General features: G+C 40.2%; 1 protein-coding gene across 1 annotated transcript in view; it reads right to left on the reverse strand.

The window, feature by feature from the left end:
* Positions 1–19,479, reverse strand: part of KCNMB1 (potassium calcium-activated channel subfamily M regulatory beta subunit 1) — a 123,425-nt gene that overhangs the window by 51,543 nt on the left and 52,403 nt on the right. Inside the window, exon 6 of the mRNA XM_073355974.1 lies at positions 18,717–18,789. Within this exon, the coding sequence (XP_073212075.1) occupies positions 18,717–18,789 (73 nt within the window). The remainder of the gene's footprint in view (positions 1–18,716; positions 18,790–19,479) is intronic.

Here is a 19,479-nt window from a genome sequence, read left to right on the forward strand (position 1 = left end):
AGAGTCATTCGCTCTTTCTCTATGGCCCAATGCATATTTAATTATATATACAAAGTAGAATGGCTTTAACAGGAGAGATTGAGAGAGACCCACATCAGACTATCACAGGGGTCAGCAGTGAGGATCTACTGAAGGAGATAAGGGATTATGATGCAGGGATTACTTGGTGGGCTTGTGCTAATATAGTAACAGCAGTTTGTAAGACCCTACCTGCTCTGTTGTCTTTCTAATTAGGGTGTTTAAAATAGTGATTATTAAAAAAAAAAATTCTAAGGATTTAAAAAAAAAACCCCACCTCTAATGCAGACCACTGAATAGCCATCAAATGGTAATAATTTGTAGTCCCTAGTAGTCAGGCCTGTCTTTGAGCTAATGACCTAGAACTAAAAGTTTCTGCTCTCCACTGTGAAACTGTGGACTTATCCTCAAACCTAACAGTGAAGTATTTACTTCCTATGTCCTTAAAGATATTGCTTCCTTCTGGTGGGGTAAACCAGCCAGGCACATAGCCAGGCAACGAAGGGTTCACTGCAATGGATAGAGAGGAGAGACTGAGCTGCCAATCCCGGAGAGGGAGGACCCTTCAACTGGACCTCATTAAGAAGCAGGGACAAAGGAACAAGTCAGAGGGAGGCTAGAATTTCAAGTGATGGCAGCACAGAATCTTGCTCTTTCCTGAAGCAGAGATGAACAAGTTGGTCATGTCCTGAATTCTGTCTGAAAGGGAATTTCTGCTACGTTGCAAAGCCATTTAATGTTTCCTGACTAAGAGGGATTATCTTTATTCCCTGTAGTGAGGAGCCATCTTTACGTTTATTTCCTGGTGAGAATGTAGGAGTATGTTGTTTAATATTCACAGGTAGATTCCCTGAAAGAAAGGGATAATTTCATTATCCCAAGTGGACGAAGCTGGGTGGGAGCAGGTGGCTAAGGCAACGCTCTGTATAACACCCACCCACCCCTGGAGATAAGAAGACACTCTTGGTTTTTTAAGCCAGCAGGAGGGCTTAAGCATTAAATAAACCACAATGATGCCTGAGACTACTTAAGTGCCCTGGTGAGTTCTGAGTGACTGAACTTTGCAACCGCTGGACACAAAGCTGGTTTATCCCTAAGTATTTCAGGCACATCAGAAATAATTGGTTGACTCAAGGGAAGCAACCAAAGGAAGTGGCTGTTGCTGGTGAATACACCTGTCATTCAGATAAGTGGGAGGCTTGCTAAGAGGGGGTGTAGTGATATGCTGGAGATCATGCATAGCTCTAAAATGCCAACATCCTATGCAGAGGTCTAGCAGGGAGCAACTTAATCTCTAGGAAGCTGACTGGCACACCGTTGCATTTTGAATAGTTGGCAAGTTGAGTAACTTTAGGTAGGCAGGTTTCAGAGTAACAGCTGTGTTAGTCTGTATTCACAAAAAGAAAAGGAGTACTTGTGGCACCTTAGAGACTAACCTATTTATTTGAGCATAAGCTTTCGTGAGCATCCGATGAAGTGAGCTGTAGCTCACAAAAGCTTATGCTCAAATAAATTGGTTAGTCTCTAAGGTGCCACAAGTACTCCTTTTCTTTTTAGGTAGGCAGAAGAAAATCTGCTTGGAGACTTTTTCTGGGTGCACTGTTGCTTTATTATTTATAGCAGGTTCAATAAGGAAATCTCCACTACCCTGAAACTCATGCACAGCAGAGTCCAAACCTCTCTGCTTTGGTGTATGGGGAGGTTATCTGAAAGGAACTGTACCCAGCTCTGACAAAACTAAAGTCAATAAACTTGAATGAGATTAGCACAAGAGAGAGAGATCAAGCAAAAAGAGTTGCACTTTAAATAGCAGCCTTTTTGTGCAGCAGTCAGTACCCTTATGACTCCAGTATTAATTGCTGCATTACCACTGCCCTGTAAGACAGTCAGCAAAGCTTGGTAAAGCAAACTCCTCCTCTCTCTTGATCTTTAGTGAGGTTTGCTGTGTGCCTGTGCTTATCAAGTTCCATCAGGGCACACACATCCACAGGGCATCATATAAAGTATATACACATGCAGGGGAGAAGCTGAAGGGAAGATCTATACCTTCAACAAAGGCAATACACTGCTTCCTCCTGTAATCATCCCTGAAAGCTTTATAGAAGCAAATCTCATTTCAGAGGCTGTGGTTCTGTGTCTGAGCCTAACACCAGAGTTTTGTGCATTGCACAAAGTGCCATCGAAGTTGCAAAGGATTCTGCTTTTTTGTGCTCCTGGACTTTGCAAGACATAAGATCCTTCCTCCACATTTGAACCATGAGTGGCTGTTCGAAGAGATGTAAGCATGGGATTGTTAAATTTGCCCAGACCATCTTTAAGATCATCACAGGCACTCTCAACAAAGGTAAGGAAAGCAATTTCCATTCACTTAGTTCTGCTTTGCTGTCAGCTGTGAAGGGTGATTTCTTTTGCATATTAGGAGATTTGTTGTTGAGATTATTGGGATGTTCTGCTTCATTTCTGAGAGGCAATTGCTTTTAAGGAAGTTGCTGTGTGCAGTGAGCTATGTAGTGATGCTGTTTAGCCTGATGTAAATTGTTTCCAACTTCTAAAATGTAATTGGCTGTACCAATACAGAAACACACTACAAGACTACTGCATTCTGGTATGTTGTCAGTGTATCTTTTTCTAAAAGCAATTTTGTGCAGTTTCAAGAAGTTAATGGTAGACAGTATTTGTAAATAACAGGCTTCATGGCTAGTGATGGGTCAGTCTCTCACATGTCTAGTCATTTTCTGCTTGGACGTTTATAATATGCTTGTCCCATAAGCATTTAAAAAGTTCTGTGGTTCAAAATCTAGGTCACTGCTTATCTCACACTTTTTAGCATCTTTAGCTTAAACATCTTTGTCATCTTTACACACCTTATCAAATATAAGTGGAGCACTAATAAAGCTATATTGTCATTTTTTAAAAAATGGCCAAATTCATCCCAGCTGTAACTCCAATAACTTCTGAGGTGTTGCATTGGTCAGAGTTAACCACAGTGTATTATTTTTTATGATCTGACCCCTACAGGGATATTTCTCCCACTGCTCCCCTTCACTTATTTAAATTAACCACAGTCATAGGTTATTCATACTTTTAAACTATTCATACAGGGTTTCCGCTCATGCTTTGCTTGCTATGTATATCTTCAGTAACTTGGACATGTACCTGAATGGCACAGTTCATGACTTCACTAAAGCTTTTTTGCATTGGGATAGAGTGTTTAGACCCATTTTAAAATCGGGTACATCTGTAACTTGGTGATTCTAGTGTTAAGAATCTGTACAATTATCTGTTTTTTCTGTATAAATGTCTGAAGCTCTTTTTGATCTCTCACATAGACATGGAACGGGGACATTATAAAAGAGGCACTCATTCAGTTTTCAGATAATTTTAGAAACCTTCAGAAGTATCATGGTTTTGGTTGGAAAAATGTGCTCCTGGATGAATATTTATGTTTCAGTTGTTTATTAGGAGAAAAATGCACAGGATTAGATTTAAAAAAAAAAATTAGTGGGTGCCAAATACCAGAAACTGAACTACTGCCACAGCTTTGTTTAGTAGGGGCTGGGGTATTTATTCATTCTGCTCTTTATGACAAACAGATACAAAAATCTAATAACTTTATCAAATTAAATTACTGGCTTTAGAAAGCAATCTGCACAAAACAATGCTCTATGTTTCAACCCCATAGCATGCAGTTTATTGCTATTTAAAATCAGTTCAGTTGAAGTTTACTTCTCTCCTTTTTTTTAATTGCCCTCCTGCCATTTACCTACTTTCCTAGGTCTGAAGATTGTTGAGCATCAAATTTCAGAGACAAGAGATTAAAAAAAGTAAGTCTGTTACAAATAGCTGTCAGAAGTCAGCTGTAACTCCTGATTGCTGCCAAGATGCCCTTATAGAAAAGATTCTTGAAAAGTTTGTGGAAGAAGGGATGTGGTCAGAAAAGTCACATGTTAACATTCCTAGTGCTCAGAGTAGCAGCCGTGTTAGTCTGTATTCGCAAAAAGAAAAGAAGTACTTGTGACACCTTAGAGACTAACCAATTGATTTGAGCATAAGCTTTCGTGAGCTACAGCTCACTTCATCTGATGCATTCATCAGACATTTATACAGAAAAACGGATAATTTTTCCACTTTTATGCATCCGATGAAGTGAGCTGTAGCTCACGAAAGCGTATGCTCAAATAAATTGGTTAGTCTCTAAGGTGCCACAAGTACTCCTTTTCTTTTTCCTAGTGCTGAGAAAGAAGTGATTGTACAACACTTGAGTGAGCTTTCCCCACCCAGTGAATTAAAACCTCTGGGTTTATGGTGTACTTTCTAATCTGTATTTCTGTTGAGGTAAAGGAGGTTACCATATGAGTCTCAAAGTCTTGCAGCATAAGCCATTGACACTTGCCAGTTGTAGCCACCAGACTTTGTGTCATTCACCTTGAGCTGCCTTTCTTCAGGACAGCAAGGGTGAGAGATGATAAAACAGAAGCTTTGCTCTGACAGCACATTTCCTAGCAGCTGATCTGGTGCAGCTTATCTAATGGGAACATCTCTAACAGCCCCTGTGCTTTTACTGCCTGCACAGTTTTGGCAAATGAGTAAATCAACATTAGTGAGTTTAAGCAAAACAACATGCCCCCTAAACAAATGGGACAAATAACAATAGACAACGTAGGATATTTTTTTCTTTCTAAAAAACAGCAGCATTACTATCGCTATGCTTTTCTCTAGTGTAAAATGATGGTAACACATGTTCTGTTTTACCCACTTCTTTCCTATGGCAGTGTCTCATTTCAAAGCTTCTCAGACTAGATAGTAATGATCCCTGAGTAGTCAAAGAATTTAAAAACTTTAATTACGTATTTTCTTTGATGCTGCTGCATGAGTTTCTGACTGGAAGAGGCAGGCTCGGGAGGGAATAAACAGCGTGAACAAGTTACTTTACAGGGATATCGAAGATCTGGTAAAATTAAAGCTGCACATTTCCATATCATAAGCTAGAAAACTCCAACTAAAAAGAAAATGATTATGAAGCTGGCTCAGAAGTTTTGATTAAGTCAATGTCAGCACCTTTAAAAAAAAAAAATCTTGGAAGAAAAACACAGTATTCCTACCAACCAAATCTGGTCATGTAATTAGAACCTAAAATACACACACCATATTTCCTCAGCTTCCTGATTTTAGTCCTACATTTTCTCCTCTTCAAGAAAAGTGTCCTGTGGTCCTGTGCATCTCTTCCCTGCTTACCTTCACATTGTTTTAATGTTTTATTTATTCTCAACAGCTTGTCCGAGGAAGCGCTCAGTGACACTGTATAATCATTCCCTCCCTCCCACACATACTTGCTCAACAGGATCATTCTATAGGCAATTGAGAGGGCAGAGGACATTACAAGGCTCATAAGCTGCATCAGTGGGATTCAGTCCCTAGCTATCTGTCAATTCTGTTGTTGGTTTTGCTAGTAAGATTCTTTTCCTGACTGTCCATTTCTGTGTTGAGAAATGCTGCCTGAACAGCCGCTATACAAGCTTGTAACCCTTCCCCTGGCAATATGCCCTGATGGGATTGCAGCAACACCTGGGGTTGTGTTTTTTACATTCACAGTAAGGAAACAGGCATGTTTATTGCTGTTGTGTTCAGGTCTTGTAGGGAGGTAGTTCAGCAGTGTTGCCCAACCCAACCTGCCTTGGTTTTGGTCCATGACTATTAACTTTTAAACTTTTAGCAGTCTCCAGTCGGTTGGAGCTGATAGCTCTGAAGAGCAGGGGTAGTGGGTACCCTGTCTGTCACCCCTTGGTAGAGGGTTCTTGTAGGGAGGGGTACTACTGACACCAAGCTGTGTTGGCAGGGAGGGCCTTCTTGAACCTCAGCAGAGGGTTTTGGGTGTGGGGACTCATGGGCTCAGTAAAGGGACTGTGTGTGTGTGTGGGGGAAGCATACCCCATTCATCTGCTGAAAGCAGAGGGAGAACGCCGTGTTCTCTCCCTGGCGTGATACCATAGCAGCCTGCATGGAACAGGTCTCACGATGGAAGAGGCACCAGGAAGCCAGTCTGCTTGTGTGTGGCTTGAATGCCAGAGGCACTTGCAGCACTCCTTTAAATAGCTGTGTTAACAAAGATCCAATTCAGTTTTAGAAGCATGGGGTCCTCTCATGTTATCACCCAGCACACTGTTCTTGAAATAGTGTGAGATCCCTCTCCATCCGCTTCAATCCTTGATGGGGGCGAGGGGATGGTGGCATGGGGGCCCATTTCCACCAGAAACCCCTGCCTGGGTCATGATGTCAGGGTCTCTTTCCCTTCTTCCCTAGAACCATTTGCTGGAGCAATCAGGAGCTCCCCTGTTGTCCCCTCTCCCAGTTCTGCCCGAGCCCCCTTTTTTTTCACAGTAGCAGTGACCATCACAAGCTGCAGAGAATCTGGAGGGAGAATCTGGGTTGCAGGAGGGAAGAGCATGAAGGAGGCACCAGGTGGTCAGTCTGTGTGCACCAGGCTACGAATGTTAAGCTCTATGCTTCTAGACACTGGAAATTGTTGTTTTAATTATCCAGTTTAGTTCAATGAGTCACCACATGTTATTTCCCAGCATGTCATATGTGAAACAGTGGCCAGGACTCGCCCTGTCTTGGGTCACCTGAGGATGATGGTGTCTGGTTCTTGTAGCCCAGCTTCCCTGCTGAGAGCCAGGACTGGATCCCTGAAGGGCTTCCTGTGGAGCAGAGGGTCTCTTGCAACAAGTGTCCCGCTCCATGTATGTTCCACTGGCCATACATGAAGACATCACTGACATCACTTGGCCCAGTTGCAGATGTGTGCTGCTGAGTGGCCTAAAATGAAGCTGAAGCCAAACTGGGGGCTCTGATATTTCTATTAGAGTACTCTAATCCTTCTCACACAGGATGTGAGATTGTTTTAATGCCTGACGCATCCAAGATTTTCCTTTGTAAAAGTAGATAAACTACTGTATGCTATCCCCACTTCAACCCTCACTCCCTGATTGCTCTTGTTTGAGTTATGCCCTTAAATAGGCTTGCTAAAGGCTCTCATTTTTGTTTTCTTTCTTTTCCTATCTCCATCCTGCAATGTAATTCATCTGGATCTGGTAATTTGTCCACTTTTCATAGTTTTAATTGCCTAATTATCTGCTCCAGTGCAATGATAAAGTCTTCAAACATCTTGCTCTCCCTGCAGACTCCCCCCACCAAGCAAATGTATTCTGGGAAATTCACTTCCACAGTGTATGCATGCATAGTCATCATTTTCATCATAGGGTGTGTTTAGTTTTCCCCCTCTCACATCCAGGTACTGGTGGTTCTTCTGAGAGGATGTGAGGTGGCAGGCAGCGCACAAGGTGCCCACCAGTGCCCTACACACATGTACCCATGGGCTGTCCCTTCCCCCCAGGAGCCAGTTACAATCATGGTGGGGGACACAGATATTTTGCTAGGTTAGGCCTGGTGTATTGAAATTGTAAGCTGTCACTTTAAACACACGGAGGTTTCCTGGTCCTGCTTTCAGACAGGAGGCCCTGTAGGAAATATGCGATCTAGGGCTAGCAGTCAGTCTGCAGACAGACAGCCTAGAGTAAAGGGAGAAGGGCAACTTGTGCTTCTCTCTTTTAGGGAGCAGCCTGTTTTGTTCTCTCTGTTTTTGGATTCCTGTGTGTTATCATTCTGAATGCTAAGAAATAAAGTAGTATTACATGGCAACCTTCTAGCATGAATATTTTATGTTTTTATTGAACTTCTGTGTGTGTGCACCATGAAGATAACACTACTGACCTCTGAAAAGTGGGGGCTCGCTGTGGTAGAGGCTTGGGATGGCACGTGAGAAATTGCACGCTGCACCTCTTCAACGTGTGACAGAGCTCCTGTCTGCCTCAGCAGAATTCTCTGCACTGTTGTTGCTGACCCCATCCTCTGCCCCTTGCTGTGGTTTAAAGCTGCAATCTGGCCCTTGAAATAAAGTTACACTATTTTAATATGTGATATCCAAAATATGTCCAAGCCCAGTTAAATGCAGCGGCTTCAGAGCTTGCTAATCTACGTAGTTCTATGGAAATCCTCCTCCTCTGTTGTTCAGCATCTCTACAGAGAGGAGGAGATCTTTTGGTTTATTGTTGTTTAGCTGTTTGTGGTGGACTACCCAGTGTTTCTTTCCTGCCTTGGAGCTGGGAGGGGGTGTGAATCCCATAGGTTAAGGAACTCCTGAAATAAGTTTTGGAGAAGGATCAACAAAAACTGAGTGTGGGATAGGAAAGAAGAAGAGGAAAAAATGGATAGTGCCCCTGTCCTGTAGCAGAGCCAAAACACTTAAGTAGAAGCAGCTTGTGCTTCAGAGAGCAATAGTAAACATGATATTGTGTCTTCTCACTCACATTAATGCTGCACTTTTTAACCCTCCTTTGTTCTTTGACATCTTTACAGAAGGTAAGTGGATCCAGAGATCTTACAAATAAAATGCCTTCCAGATGAATATTAATGGTCCTGAGAAATAAACAAAATTTATTTATAAAAAGAATAGTTCAGTGATTCCTGTATGTGATCTGAAGGCAATGAATGCTAATATTTGGGAAGAGCTCTCAGTGAGAGAGAGAATGGCAGTCTCCAGTCTGTATGTAGTACTGTATGTTAAGGAAATCAATACTTGTCCATGACTTGTACAGGCTTCATTGGAGTGGAGCTGTGACTGAACCTACATCTACTAGATGACTCTTCATAGATAGATGAGGGTTGATTACATCCAACCAGTTGGTAGAAAACCCTACTCAGCCTCTTTCATCTCCCAAATGTGGGGACTGGGTGGAACACTTCTCCACCATACAGTCAGTCAACAAATCCTTGAAATGTCAAAATTTGGTCATAAGCCTCACTGCAAAACAATATGAAAGGCAGTGTCTCCTTCCTGTGACTGAACAGTAGGCATGATGACCACACAACGCTCCCACTCGCTTGTTCCCCACAGTGTGACACCTATCCCAACAGTTGGTTCCATCTGTTTCCTTCCAGTTTTTTTTTTTTTTTTTTTTTTTTTAGCATTTAGGAAGCTTGTGCCTTATGTCCACTGTGCAAATAACAGTTCAGCTTCCCCCTATTTCTAATACTGACAGACCGCTGAGTCTTGGATTAAGGGTTACAAATTAGGGCTGCAATTTAAATATGAAGCAAATTAACAGAGCAGGGTAGTCTGGTGGGAGTTTTAATTTCACCATTTGTCAATTAATTTACTTAATCTGAAAAGATGTTATTGTATAAATAGTCTAGTTTAACTTGAAATTGTTTGCCAGTCAAGTAAATGTGTTGATCTTTGTGTAGCTGACAAGTTTATCCACAGATACTCTAGTAGAAAACAAAAACTTGAATAAAAACAACAAAACAGGTCTACCTGTACTACATTCTATAGTTTTGTGCCAATCTACTGTGAATATTCAATGTCCTAGAGACCTTTTTTAAGCAGTGGGCTACAGTGCAAAGCACACTGTTTAGGTGTGTGGTTAGTGTTTCTGCAAGGATTTTTTTATTTTTTCACCCAAAAGCCATCTGTATTGATGTGTTAATTTTTCTTTTAATCTATTTTACATCTGGTATGCTTAAAGTGGGACATAGATGACATTTAACGTGCTACAGTTTCAGTGGGCCTATGGTTACTAAAAGGAGGTACCCGTCTGATGAATAGCTGCAGGTACAAGTTGATGAGATTTTAAAAAAATTACTTGCATTAATTGGGTAGTGTAGTGAATACACTTTAAAAATTCAAATAAACCTACCAAAAAAAAAAAATCTGAAATTTACCTGTAGAGAGTACTGTAGCTTCAGTTATAACACAGCATTTAATTGTAAAACTCTATTGCAAACTTAAGGAAAGTTACTTTTCCACTGGTAGATGGCTTTTCCCAGTCGAAGGGCATGCCAAGAGAGCACCTGGGAAGAAGACTTTGCATGAAATAAGGTGACTGTAAGGTTGTGAGTCTCCAGAAGCTACAGTAACATGTGCAGCAGACTCTCTCCTGTTCATAAACATTGCAGAGCAGAAAGTAAATTTCTAAAACGTATTTGTTGTCTGAAACTGTACATGCTTTTCTTTAGTCAATTATTTTTGTGCTGCAAATTGTTCGCACTTTGTTGCAAAATACAGTAGAACTTTGATTTTATGAACACCATTCTTATGAATAAGCAATTATGCAAACCATTTTTCCTAATGGAAAAGAAATCACATTACAGAAGTGATGATGAAGAACAAAGCGACGTCCTTTTTTATTTCAATGCCTTCAGTGCATTGGAAACCACCTTTCAGCGGTCCGAAGGACAGAATGCAGTGCACATGCTGCACTTATGCACTATGCCAGCTGCAATTTTGAGTTGCTCAATTTTATGAAAGTTTCACTTTTTATTAACTCAATCCCCAATTAGTTCATAAAACAGGGGTTCTACTACATTCCTAGCATGTGGTGTTAGTTGCCAAAGTCTGGTGGTGGTGGTTCTGATCCATGATTGCACGATTTACGTAACTAACCAATTTGACATGCCCTGTGAATACTGTGGTCAGATATGCAACTGAAATTCTCTCTTGGTGCATATGTGAGTTTAAAATTAACATTTAGTTAACAGAGTTCACCGACCCTAATGATAGGGGAAAGTGGATGTAGAAGGGTTACAAATACTGTGGAATCCGAACTCATGATCTAATTGGAATGAATATTCTTGTACAACTTCTTCCAGTATTTGTTCAGCATTAATAGAATCCAATAGCAGGCATATATAATTGTGGATATGTCTCCAGAATTTGACTTTTAACTTCTAATTTAATTCTGTGTAATGACTGTTTCTCAACATTTCCTTTTCGGGGCATGGGGGTGGAATACATTTAATGCTGATAACTCGGAGTTAAGTAATCTGAAGTTTTAAAATAAAGTGATTAATGGGCGTTTTCTAATGGGAGATATGGTATAATAGCCTTATTACAGAGAGAGAAGGAATCTGTACCACAGTCGTCTTGAGGTGCTAATCTTGTAAAGCCAAACCAGAGATGCAAGAGCATAAAAATAAAAGTTTGTGATTCCTATAATTGCATCTAGGAGAAGTTGTTAACATTTTCATCTATTGCAATTTAAAAATTGTTGCTAACATTTTAAAATCTGTTGAGCAGTTATAGACACTTCCTGTATGTTTTAAATTCTGAAGAGCTCCTTCAGCTGCTGTGCAAAGTTATTTGGCAAAAGTGGCTCTGTGTTTTCTAATACTTTCTTCCAGTGGTCTTTGTTTTTACCTCCCCCATTCACACATAGTTATATTTATTTAGATGCTCACTTGATTCCATATATTTTCAATAAGACTTCAGTTTAAATTAAATAATTCAACAAACAAAGAACAAATATAATGTCTCCATGGAAAAAGTACAGTGTGTGTGACTCTTATTGTATCAGCAACCTCTTTTCAAAGAGAGCAGCCTCATTATATGAGGGCATAACAGAAGAAAGACTGCTTAAAATTACTGTTTCCCCTTCAGTTGTGTTATATCACTATATACTCCATGACTTTTAGTTTTGGCTGGAATCATTTTACGTAGCCTTTCAGAGCTTGCTCTGCGGGGATTGGATTCTCCTGAATGGTTCAAGAAGTTACTTTGCTCTGCTAATTGGCTTCAGTAACCATGTAGTCCTGACTTTGTTTGATCTATTGGCAGCACTGGATTCTGTCTTTCTCCATTTGGTTCACTTATTTCTTGTTTTCCTGAATTTGAATTTTGCCATTGTAAGGGGTATAGAGAACAGATATGCCTTGAATGATTAATATCTATTAATTCCTCCTGACTCTCAAAAATTAGAAAAGCTATCCATCTCTGTGTATCTCCAAACAGGAAGTAAAGTCTGTACAAAAATGGTTCACATCCTGTGAAATGCTTTGTCTAAGCACAAATGTGGTCTTGTTTGAAAAGGATTATGTTAGTGTGCACTAGGACCTTTAAGTTTGCACCTGCAGTGTCCATATAGGGGAGATACAGAGCAGCACTTTGGTGTATGCTGAAATTTACACCCCCATAGCCTGAAACAGGAGGCAGTGTAGACTTGCCCTAAGGCTCAAATAGGGCAAACTCCTTGTTGTTCCAAAAAATCCACATATTTTCACAACAAATTATAAACTATACATTTGTTTGCCTTTTAAATCAAATATACCATGAATAATCTGTTGTCCCATCAATATGTCCTTCCTCCCGAATTAGAAGCTACACATTTGTGTTCCTTGTGAGGCAACTCCACATCTCTCACTATGTGGATAGTGTCTTGCATTCTGTTGCAAGCCCTAAATAACATGAAATTCTTATGTACAATCAGAAAATGTGTGAAGTATGGTCATTAGATTTGGAAGATTATCAGGGATTTTGTTGGTTTTTAATTGTACACTAGAAGCCATATAAATTGTATGGCACTTGGAAAAAGGAATATTAAAAATATAAACTAGAGTATAATTTTAGATTATTGAAAGAAATTGCTTAAAAAGGAGTATCCCAATTAATAATGTGGGCTAATATTGAAATATAATCCTTGAAATTAATCAGACATAAAAAGCTTCCGATAAGAAAAGGACTGAAGAAATCTGTTATACACTAGTGCCGTCTACTGGATACCAGCGGAAGCACCATAGAAACAGTGAACTGAAATCTGAGCACTCTGGCTCATGTCCAGTAGAAATCAGAGAGTGGCCCCCTCCAACAATCCCTGTAATCAGGGTATATAAAACTGAGGTCACCAATTTGGACCCCAAAGTTGACTGAACCCACAAGGAAGCTGCAGAATCCCCAGTGCAACAGATCCCTGGACCAGCTGTGTAGAGAGTACTCTCCCCACATCCCACGGTTAAAAGGATAAAACAAAGTGGTAAGATTTAATTTCAAATATTATTTCTCCCTTTGTTCTTTAATATACATAGCTGAAGGTTATTTTGCTAAGTCTAAACTCTAGTGAAGCCTTGAGTAACTACAGTAGAGATTTTAACCAATGTTATATTCATGCTGTCCTTTATATAACTCAAAGTAAATTAGCCTAAGAGAGATTTGAACCATAACTTTAAACAGTTGCTTTTGATATTCTAAACTTGTCCCTTTTGGACCAATCCACTCCAATAGCTGACGGACTCTTAAAAGTTCCTTAAAGAAAAGTACATCCTTACCCCTTGGAGGAATACTGGATGGGTGAACAATGTGTTAGGTACTAAAGAACTGATGAGCATAAGAAAAGGTAACAAATCTTGGTCATTTGCATTGGTCATTGGTGTAACTCCGTGGTGGACAACCTGCGGCCTGCGGGCCACGCGCAGCCCATCAGGGTAATCCGCTGACGGGCCTCAAGATAGTTTGTTTACATTAGCACGGCTGCCCACCGCTCCCATGGGCCAGGAATGGCAAAATGTGGCCACTGGAAGCTGTGGACAGCCGTGCCAATGTAAACAAACTGGCAGCCCGCCAGCGGATTACCCTGATGGGCCGCAGGTTGCCCATCAGTGGTGTAACTGCTGAGCCTCAACCGTAGTCTTTCACAATTGCTGGCAAGACTATATTGGTGTGTGCTGTGCATACCTAGAACATTGGTTGTATCTACATTTGACTGGTAAACTATTGATTTTATATTGATGTGGTTCTGGGTTAATTACAAAATTGATTGGTTAAGAATAACCCAAAGTCTCCCAATTTGAGAAATACTGTTCAAGTTAAGTTACCCGAAAAGAACCTAGTGATAAATTAGTAAGCTAGTGCTCCCTGGACTAAATAAAATCGGGTAATCCTATTAGATTCCATTTTAATATTGGCTATAACAGTCATCAAATTAGCAATTCTAATTTTAGTTTTGAGCTCTAAAATCTAACTGGCACCTCAGCAACTTCACAAAATTGCCCCCTTTTATGCTTACATCACCAATGATGATCTTCTATGTTTAAAACAGATTGTTTTGACTATTTGAATGTATTCTATGTCTATCACCCGGTGTACAGTTAAAATGTAAGAGTTGAAAGTAGCCTCATATACAGGATCCAAACTAAAAATAGAAATATGGACCTGATTTGCCAGGGATGCAATTTCTAGTATGCATGTGAAGACTGGAATGACCATTTGCTTGGCCTAAATTTTTTTGTTGTATGTTGTCTGCACACTAAATCAAGATGTAATGACGAAAGATGTTGTTTGGGGGTATTGCTGTTAGATGGATAATCCTTAAACAGCTCTCCTGCTTCTATTGATTCCCCTACTGCAACCCTGAAAGATGCTGTCTGCTCGTGATCTGTGTGCAACTTGTCTTGACCTCAACAGGACTTGGCCTTGACGACTGAAGGTAGCATATTGTGTCATTGCTGCTGATGAGTTAGATACTCCTGTAGCTTCATGAAATCTCTAAGCCTCATCTCTGATCAAATAATAACCCCCTGCTTTTTAATGTCAGACATAATTATCCTCTGATCATAAGAAATGGAAGGCAGCAGGAGGGCACACTCTCCTTACCTCACCAGAAAGAGATTGGGTGGTAACTTGTATGTATTTTCTGTGCTCATTTATGAAGGGCAAAGAATTTACATAACTAGATGGTCCCTATATATTTAACTGAACATTGCTAGGTTTTACCCTTTTCTCTTTCAATCAAAACTCCAGGAGGTTATCCATGAAACCCCATTTTACTATCACATGGTTAGGCTACTGCGGTTTTCCATTGCTTGTCTTCCATATTCCATCTACAGTGTTCTGAGAGTTGCACTGGCTTCCAATCAAATATTACTGAATTAAAACAGCTCTTTTTGATTGATTTAGATAGTTATATAGGGCCATAGGTGTACATGAGAGAGCTTAGCCTAATACATGTAAAATATGGATCTAATTGTATAATTCTTGGTGTTGAAAGTATTCGGAAATGAGCATGAATAAGGTCCATCTGGGTTTGGCCCATACTAAGGGAAGGAAAGGTGTTAGTATATTGACAAAACTGTAAGGAAAGAATTTATATGGAGTGTTCTTTGAGTACTGCTGTGATACTCTGGGTGGCTCTTCCATGATTTGCCATGTTCTTTACAAAACAGGGGGTGTCTTTTTCATTAGGGTCCATCCAGTGCTTAATTTGTGCGAGGGCTTGCCAGAGTTGAGCCCCGGCTCCTCTAGGCTTGGCAGTTCATAGCCCCGGCACCCCTGGGTGGCTTGTGTGTCATTTATGAAAGTAAAAACATTGCTTGAGCCTGGGCACCTAATTGCTTGAGCCCCGGGAACCTCTTTCATTACAAATTAAGCACCGGGTCCATGTCTTGAAGAAACTCTTGTGTGAATGGCAGCGAACTTGGCATTTCAGTTTTGAAAACCAAGTTAGAAAGAGCCGAATCTTGCTTTTTAACTGTTGGTTTGTGTCTCGGTGTCCGTGCTCAAAAGGGGTTTTATTTGACAAAATTTATGTCAAGCACCTTGAGAATCACTGAATGAAAGGCACTATAAACATAATCCATAATGCAGATCTGGTAATTCGGGATGCTGTTCTGATTCCTATCAGCAATATGGCGAGCTTAGATAACAGAAGTCCTTTTTACATTCCAAAGGCCTGGTGCATGGAGTCATGGTGATTCTAATCACCACTGCAAAGGCGAGGGAAGAAATGCTACTTGCATCAAGAACATACTGGGTGAGCTTGAGATGGGGCACCATAACCTCCTGGTAAACATTGTGCTTATCACACAGTTCCTGCATTCTCCTCCTGTTTTTATTTTTTACAAGTAGAAACACTTGCAAAATCAATGCTGCCTCTGCAAAAGCCTCAGCCCAAAATTGTTGTAGCTTAGGCATTAAGTGGAGGAATAAACAGCAGGATCATGTGAAGTCACAAATCTCTGCTTGTGCCATTCTAATTAGAGAGATGGGCTCCACTGTTCATCAGAATTAGTTGTTGCAGAGATAACTGATTCCACAAAAAAACAGTATGTCTGATGTCAGACGAGTAATAAATGGCACGAAAGGCTGAACTACAGTAACAAAGGGCTTGTTTTATTGAAATGTCCTTAGTAATGGCAATAAAAGAGCGTAGAGCACAGAGAGGAAACACTTCCTCTGAACCCATCATCTCCCTCCCCCTCCACAGAGCAATCAGCAGATTGGTTTCTAAGTGTTTTTGTTTTGATTATCATTATAGCCTGTAAACACAACTGAACACAATTCACTTGTATGGATAATTGTTGATTCATGCTGTAAATATCACTGCAAGGAAACTGGCTTTAAATGTTACCATTTTCTACTTGACTCCACAAATAGCCTCATGAGAGGGAATGCAGCAGATGGGCGGGGGGTGGTTTAAAAAGCAAGCGAGTGGCCCCTGACATTGATCTCATGGAACACATTCTGTATGATCAGTGTGCCGTGATTAGGATGAACCAGGGGAGTAGGAGACAGGTGGAGTCACTATGGACCAGATTTTCAAACATGTTCCAGCACTCCGCTCTTGTGAAATTATGAAATATTTGGCCAGACTGTCCAAAATCCTGTGCCCCTAATGGGCACAACTCTTCTGAAAACCTGGCTCTTGTTGTAATGCTTTAATTGGAGCAGACCTCGTGAACATCAAGCCCTGTGTGTAATCTGCTCTTCTGGCGACTTCTGCATTAGATATGACTGAATTGGGCATATGATGGATGGCTCCCCCTAAGCAGTTACAGTCTCTGTCTGCCGACCTGTCTGTCTTATCCCTTAATGTGTGAATGGACAGGGAAAGACAACAGGTGTAGCTGTACAAATGTGGGGCTGTTTTGCTATATGGAGATATGGGGTGTGGAAGGAACGCAATGCCTTCTCATGTAGAAGAGTGAACGGTCCTGCAATGTTAGTAACCCCACAAAGGTGAAAAAGTTTGGGTGTCATGTTCTGCTGTTCCCGTAGGCTTATCTACAAGAAAGATGCATGGGACCCTGTTTATAAACAAGCATCTACAGTATAATATCACAAACTGAATTACCCAATGTTCTCACTTTTGCTTGTATTTGATTTACCTAACTTTTGAAACTGCCTGTTCATGCATGGAGCTGTACAGGGTATTTTAGGACAGTCATTTCAGAAGCTCTTTGTTTTGACAATGACAGTGAGACTTTACTAAATCCTATCGAATGAGACTTATTGGGGAATGAATCCTTTATGCTGAATAGAACAGATTAGTCTTTCTGCCATTTTCAAATTGACAATTTTTCCAATACCCAGAGATACAGTGCACTTGTTGCTTGAGCAAGTTAAGGACAAAAATCTGACCTATAGCAAAAAGTAAGCAAAACCACATACGTAATACTAGCATAACACAAGCATTCTGCTAGATAAAACTGTCTCATAGTTGTAACCATTTCATAATCTACAGTGGTTCTCATTGCTTTGCATCTATACATTTTGTTTACATTTTTTGTTTCTTGTGCTTTATTTACAGTCCTATAAACTAAATTTCTAAGACTTTTATATTTTAGCATAGGTAAATCAGGTGTACTATTAAAAAAACAGAGCGTGTGTATTTTTTGTTGAGAACTAAAACCTATGTGACCAGTTCATCCCTAATGTAAGCCTGTTGACTTCAGAGGAGTTAAACCAGCGATGAATTTGGCTCATGGTATCTGTTTATTTCTAATACTTCTAGTATTGCTTTAGCTTAAGATATACACTGTGCACAACCTCTTTGATATGTTTCACCTCAGTAGTAAATGGCATTAGAAGCATATCAATAGTCATAGCAACAACTAAGCATAGCACCAGGAGTTGGAACTATTTTTTTTCTTTGAGTTTCATCACAAAATGTATCAGTACCATTAAAATGGATCTATTCCCCCACCAGAAAATATGAACCATGACCTAACATTTCTCTGTCAATGACCTAATGAGCAATTTCTCTGTATGAAACAAAATAATGTATATAAAGACTGCTTTTAAAATGTACTGAGAGCTTCTATAGCCAGAGAGCTAATTCTGCTTATTATGGCCGTTATGTAGTTTACTTAACTCCACTCCACTTAAAGGTAACTATGTATCGAAACAGTAGAAGTCAAAATGTAGAACAATGGTACAATCTACGCTTCTCGTCCTCAATTCTTCAGTCTTCTTCAGATGCTCAGCCTGTGTATTTTTCTTTTGTCCCTCAGACAACTGAACTTAGGGACTGGGTAACACATTACATTGGGGGGAGGGCTAGCTCAATGGTTTGTGCATTGGCCTGCTGAACCCAGGGTTGTGAGTTCAGTCCTTGAGGGGGCCATTTAGGGATCTGGGGCAAAAAATTGGGGATTGGTCCTGCTTCAAGGAGGGGGTTGGACTAGATGACCTCCTGAGGTCCCTTCCGACCCTAAACTTCTATGATTCTATACATTAAGTATCTATTCCAACAAGGAATCAGGTTCTGAATAATTTAGCATTTTAGATCCAAGTATATTTCTCCTAGACAGTTATTGACTTTTAATTTTTCTCATGTTTTCTGGAACAAGCTGATTATTGGACCACCAATCCATCTGAATTCTCCTCGATCTGTAGACCCTCAAACAATTTTTTGCTGCAAATGGGCTATATCCTCAGCTGGTGTAAATTGGATAGACACTGATAGACCCCCAAATGGAGAATGTGGAAATTTATTGTGGAGAATTATGGAATGTGGAAAATTATTTTTTATACTCTTCTTCTTTTGATGTGACTAGCACTCTTTCTGTCAATGTAATCAGAGTTGACTTCTTACCATCTTCAGCAGCTCTTTTAGGATTCCTTTAGTCTGGCACCCCAAATCACAGGTTGTCTTTGAAAACCTTGGCCTAGAGGAGACAAAATGGGTGAAAAAAAACATCTGAGACATGCCAGAGGAACTTCTGGGAGACCATGTGATTTCAAACTTTTGTCATACAAAATATAAACATGAAGTGTATTAATTAAAGGTTTCATCAAATCTGTTGTGAATTTCTGGTTCAGTCCTGTGCACAAAGTTATGCAAAAGAGCTAAGTACCTTTTGTATGTTAATGTGAAAGTCATTAGAACGTGTGATGTTATATCAAGAAATTCTGTTGTTTCAGTGACTATCTCTGAAGTAAGTAAACAAAATAAAAATCATATTCTTCTGTGTTCTGGTGCCCAAATATATTGTATAGATTTGTGTTCCATGCTGATCTCTGGAGTGTTCTGATTCCCAAGATAAATTAGACTGATGAGCTCTACTTGAAAATGATACAGCCAACTCAATTGTCCTACAAAGTTCATGACCCCCTGAATCTGTTCAAATGTTTCAAATTAAAAGCAGTTGAAAATAGTCCAGCTCATAAACACAGTGGAAATCTGCAGGGTCGGATGCTATTGAGTGATGCTCATGCTGGGCAAAACAAGGATTATAAAGAAAATAGTCAAACCTTCCCTTGCTGGTTTGAAAAAAATGTTCTTTCCAATAAAGCTGAAATAATCCTGTCCCTCCCACCATCTGGCCCCAAGGCCTGCATGTGCTTCCCTTATTAGG

Source organism: Lepidochelys kempii, chromosome 8 (genome assembly GCF_965140265.1).
Source record: "Lepidochelys kempii isolate rLepKem1 chromosome 8, rLepKem1.hap2, whole genome shotgun sequence".
NCBI lineage: Eukaryota > Metazoa > Chordata > Testudines > Cheloniidae > Lepidochelys > Lepidochelys kempii.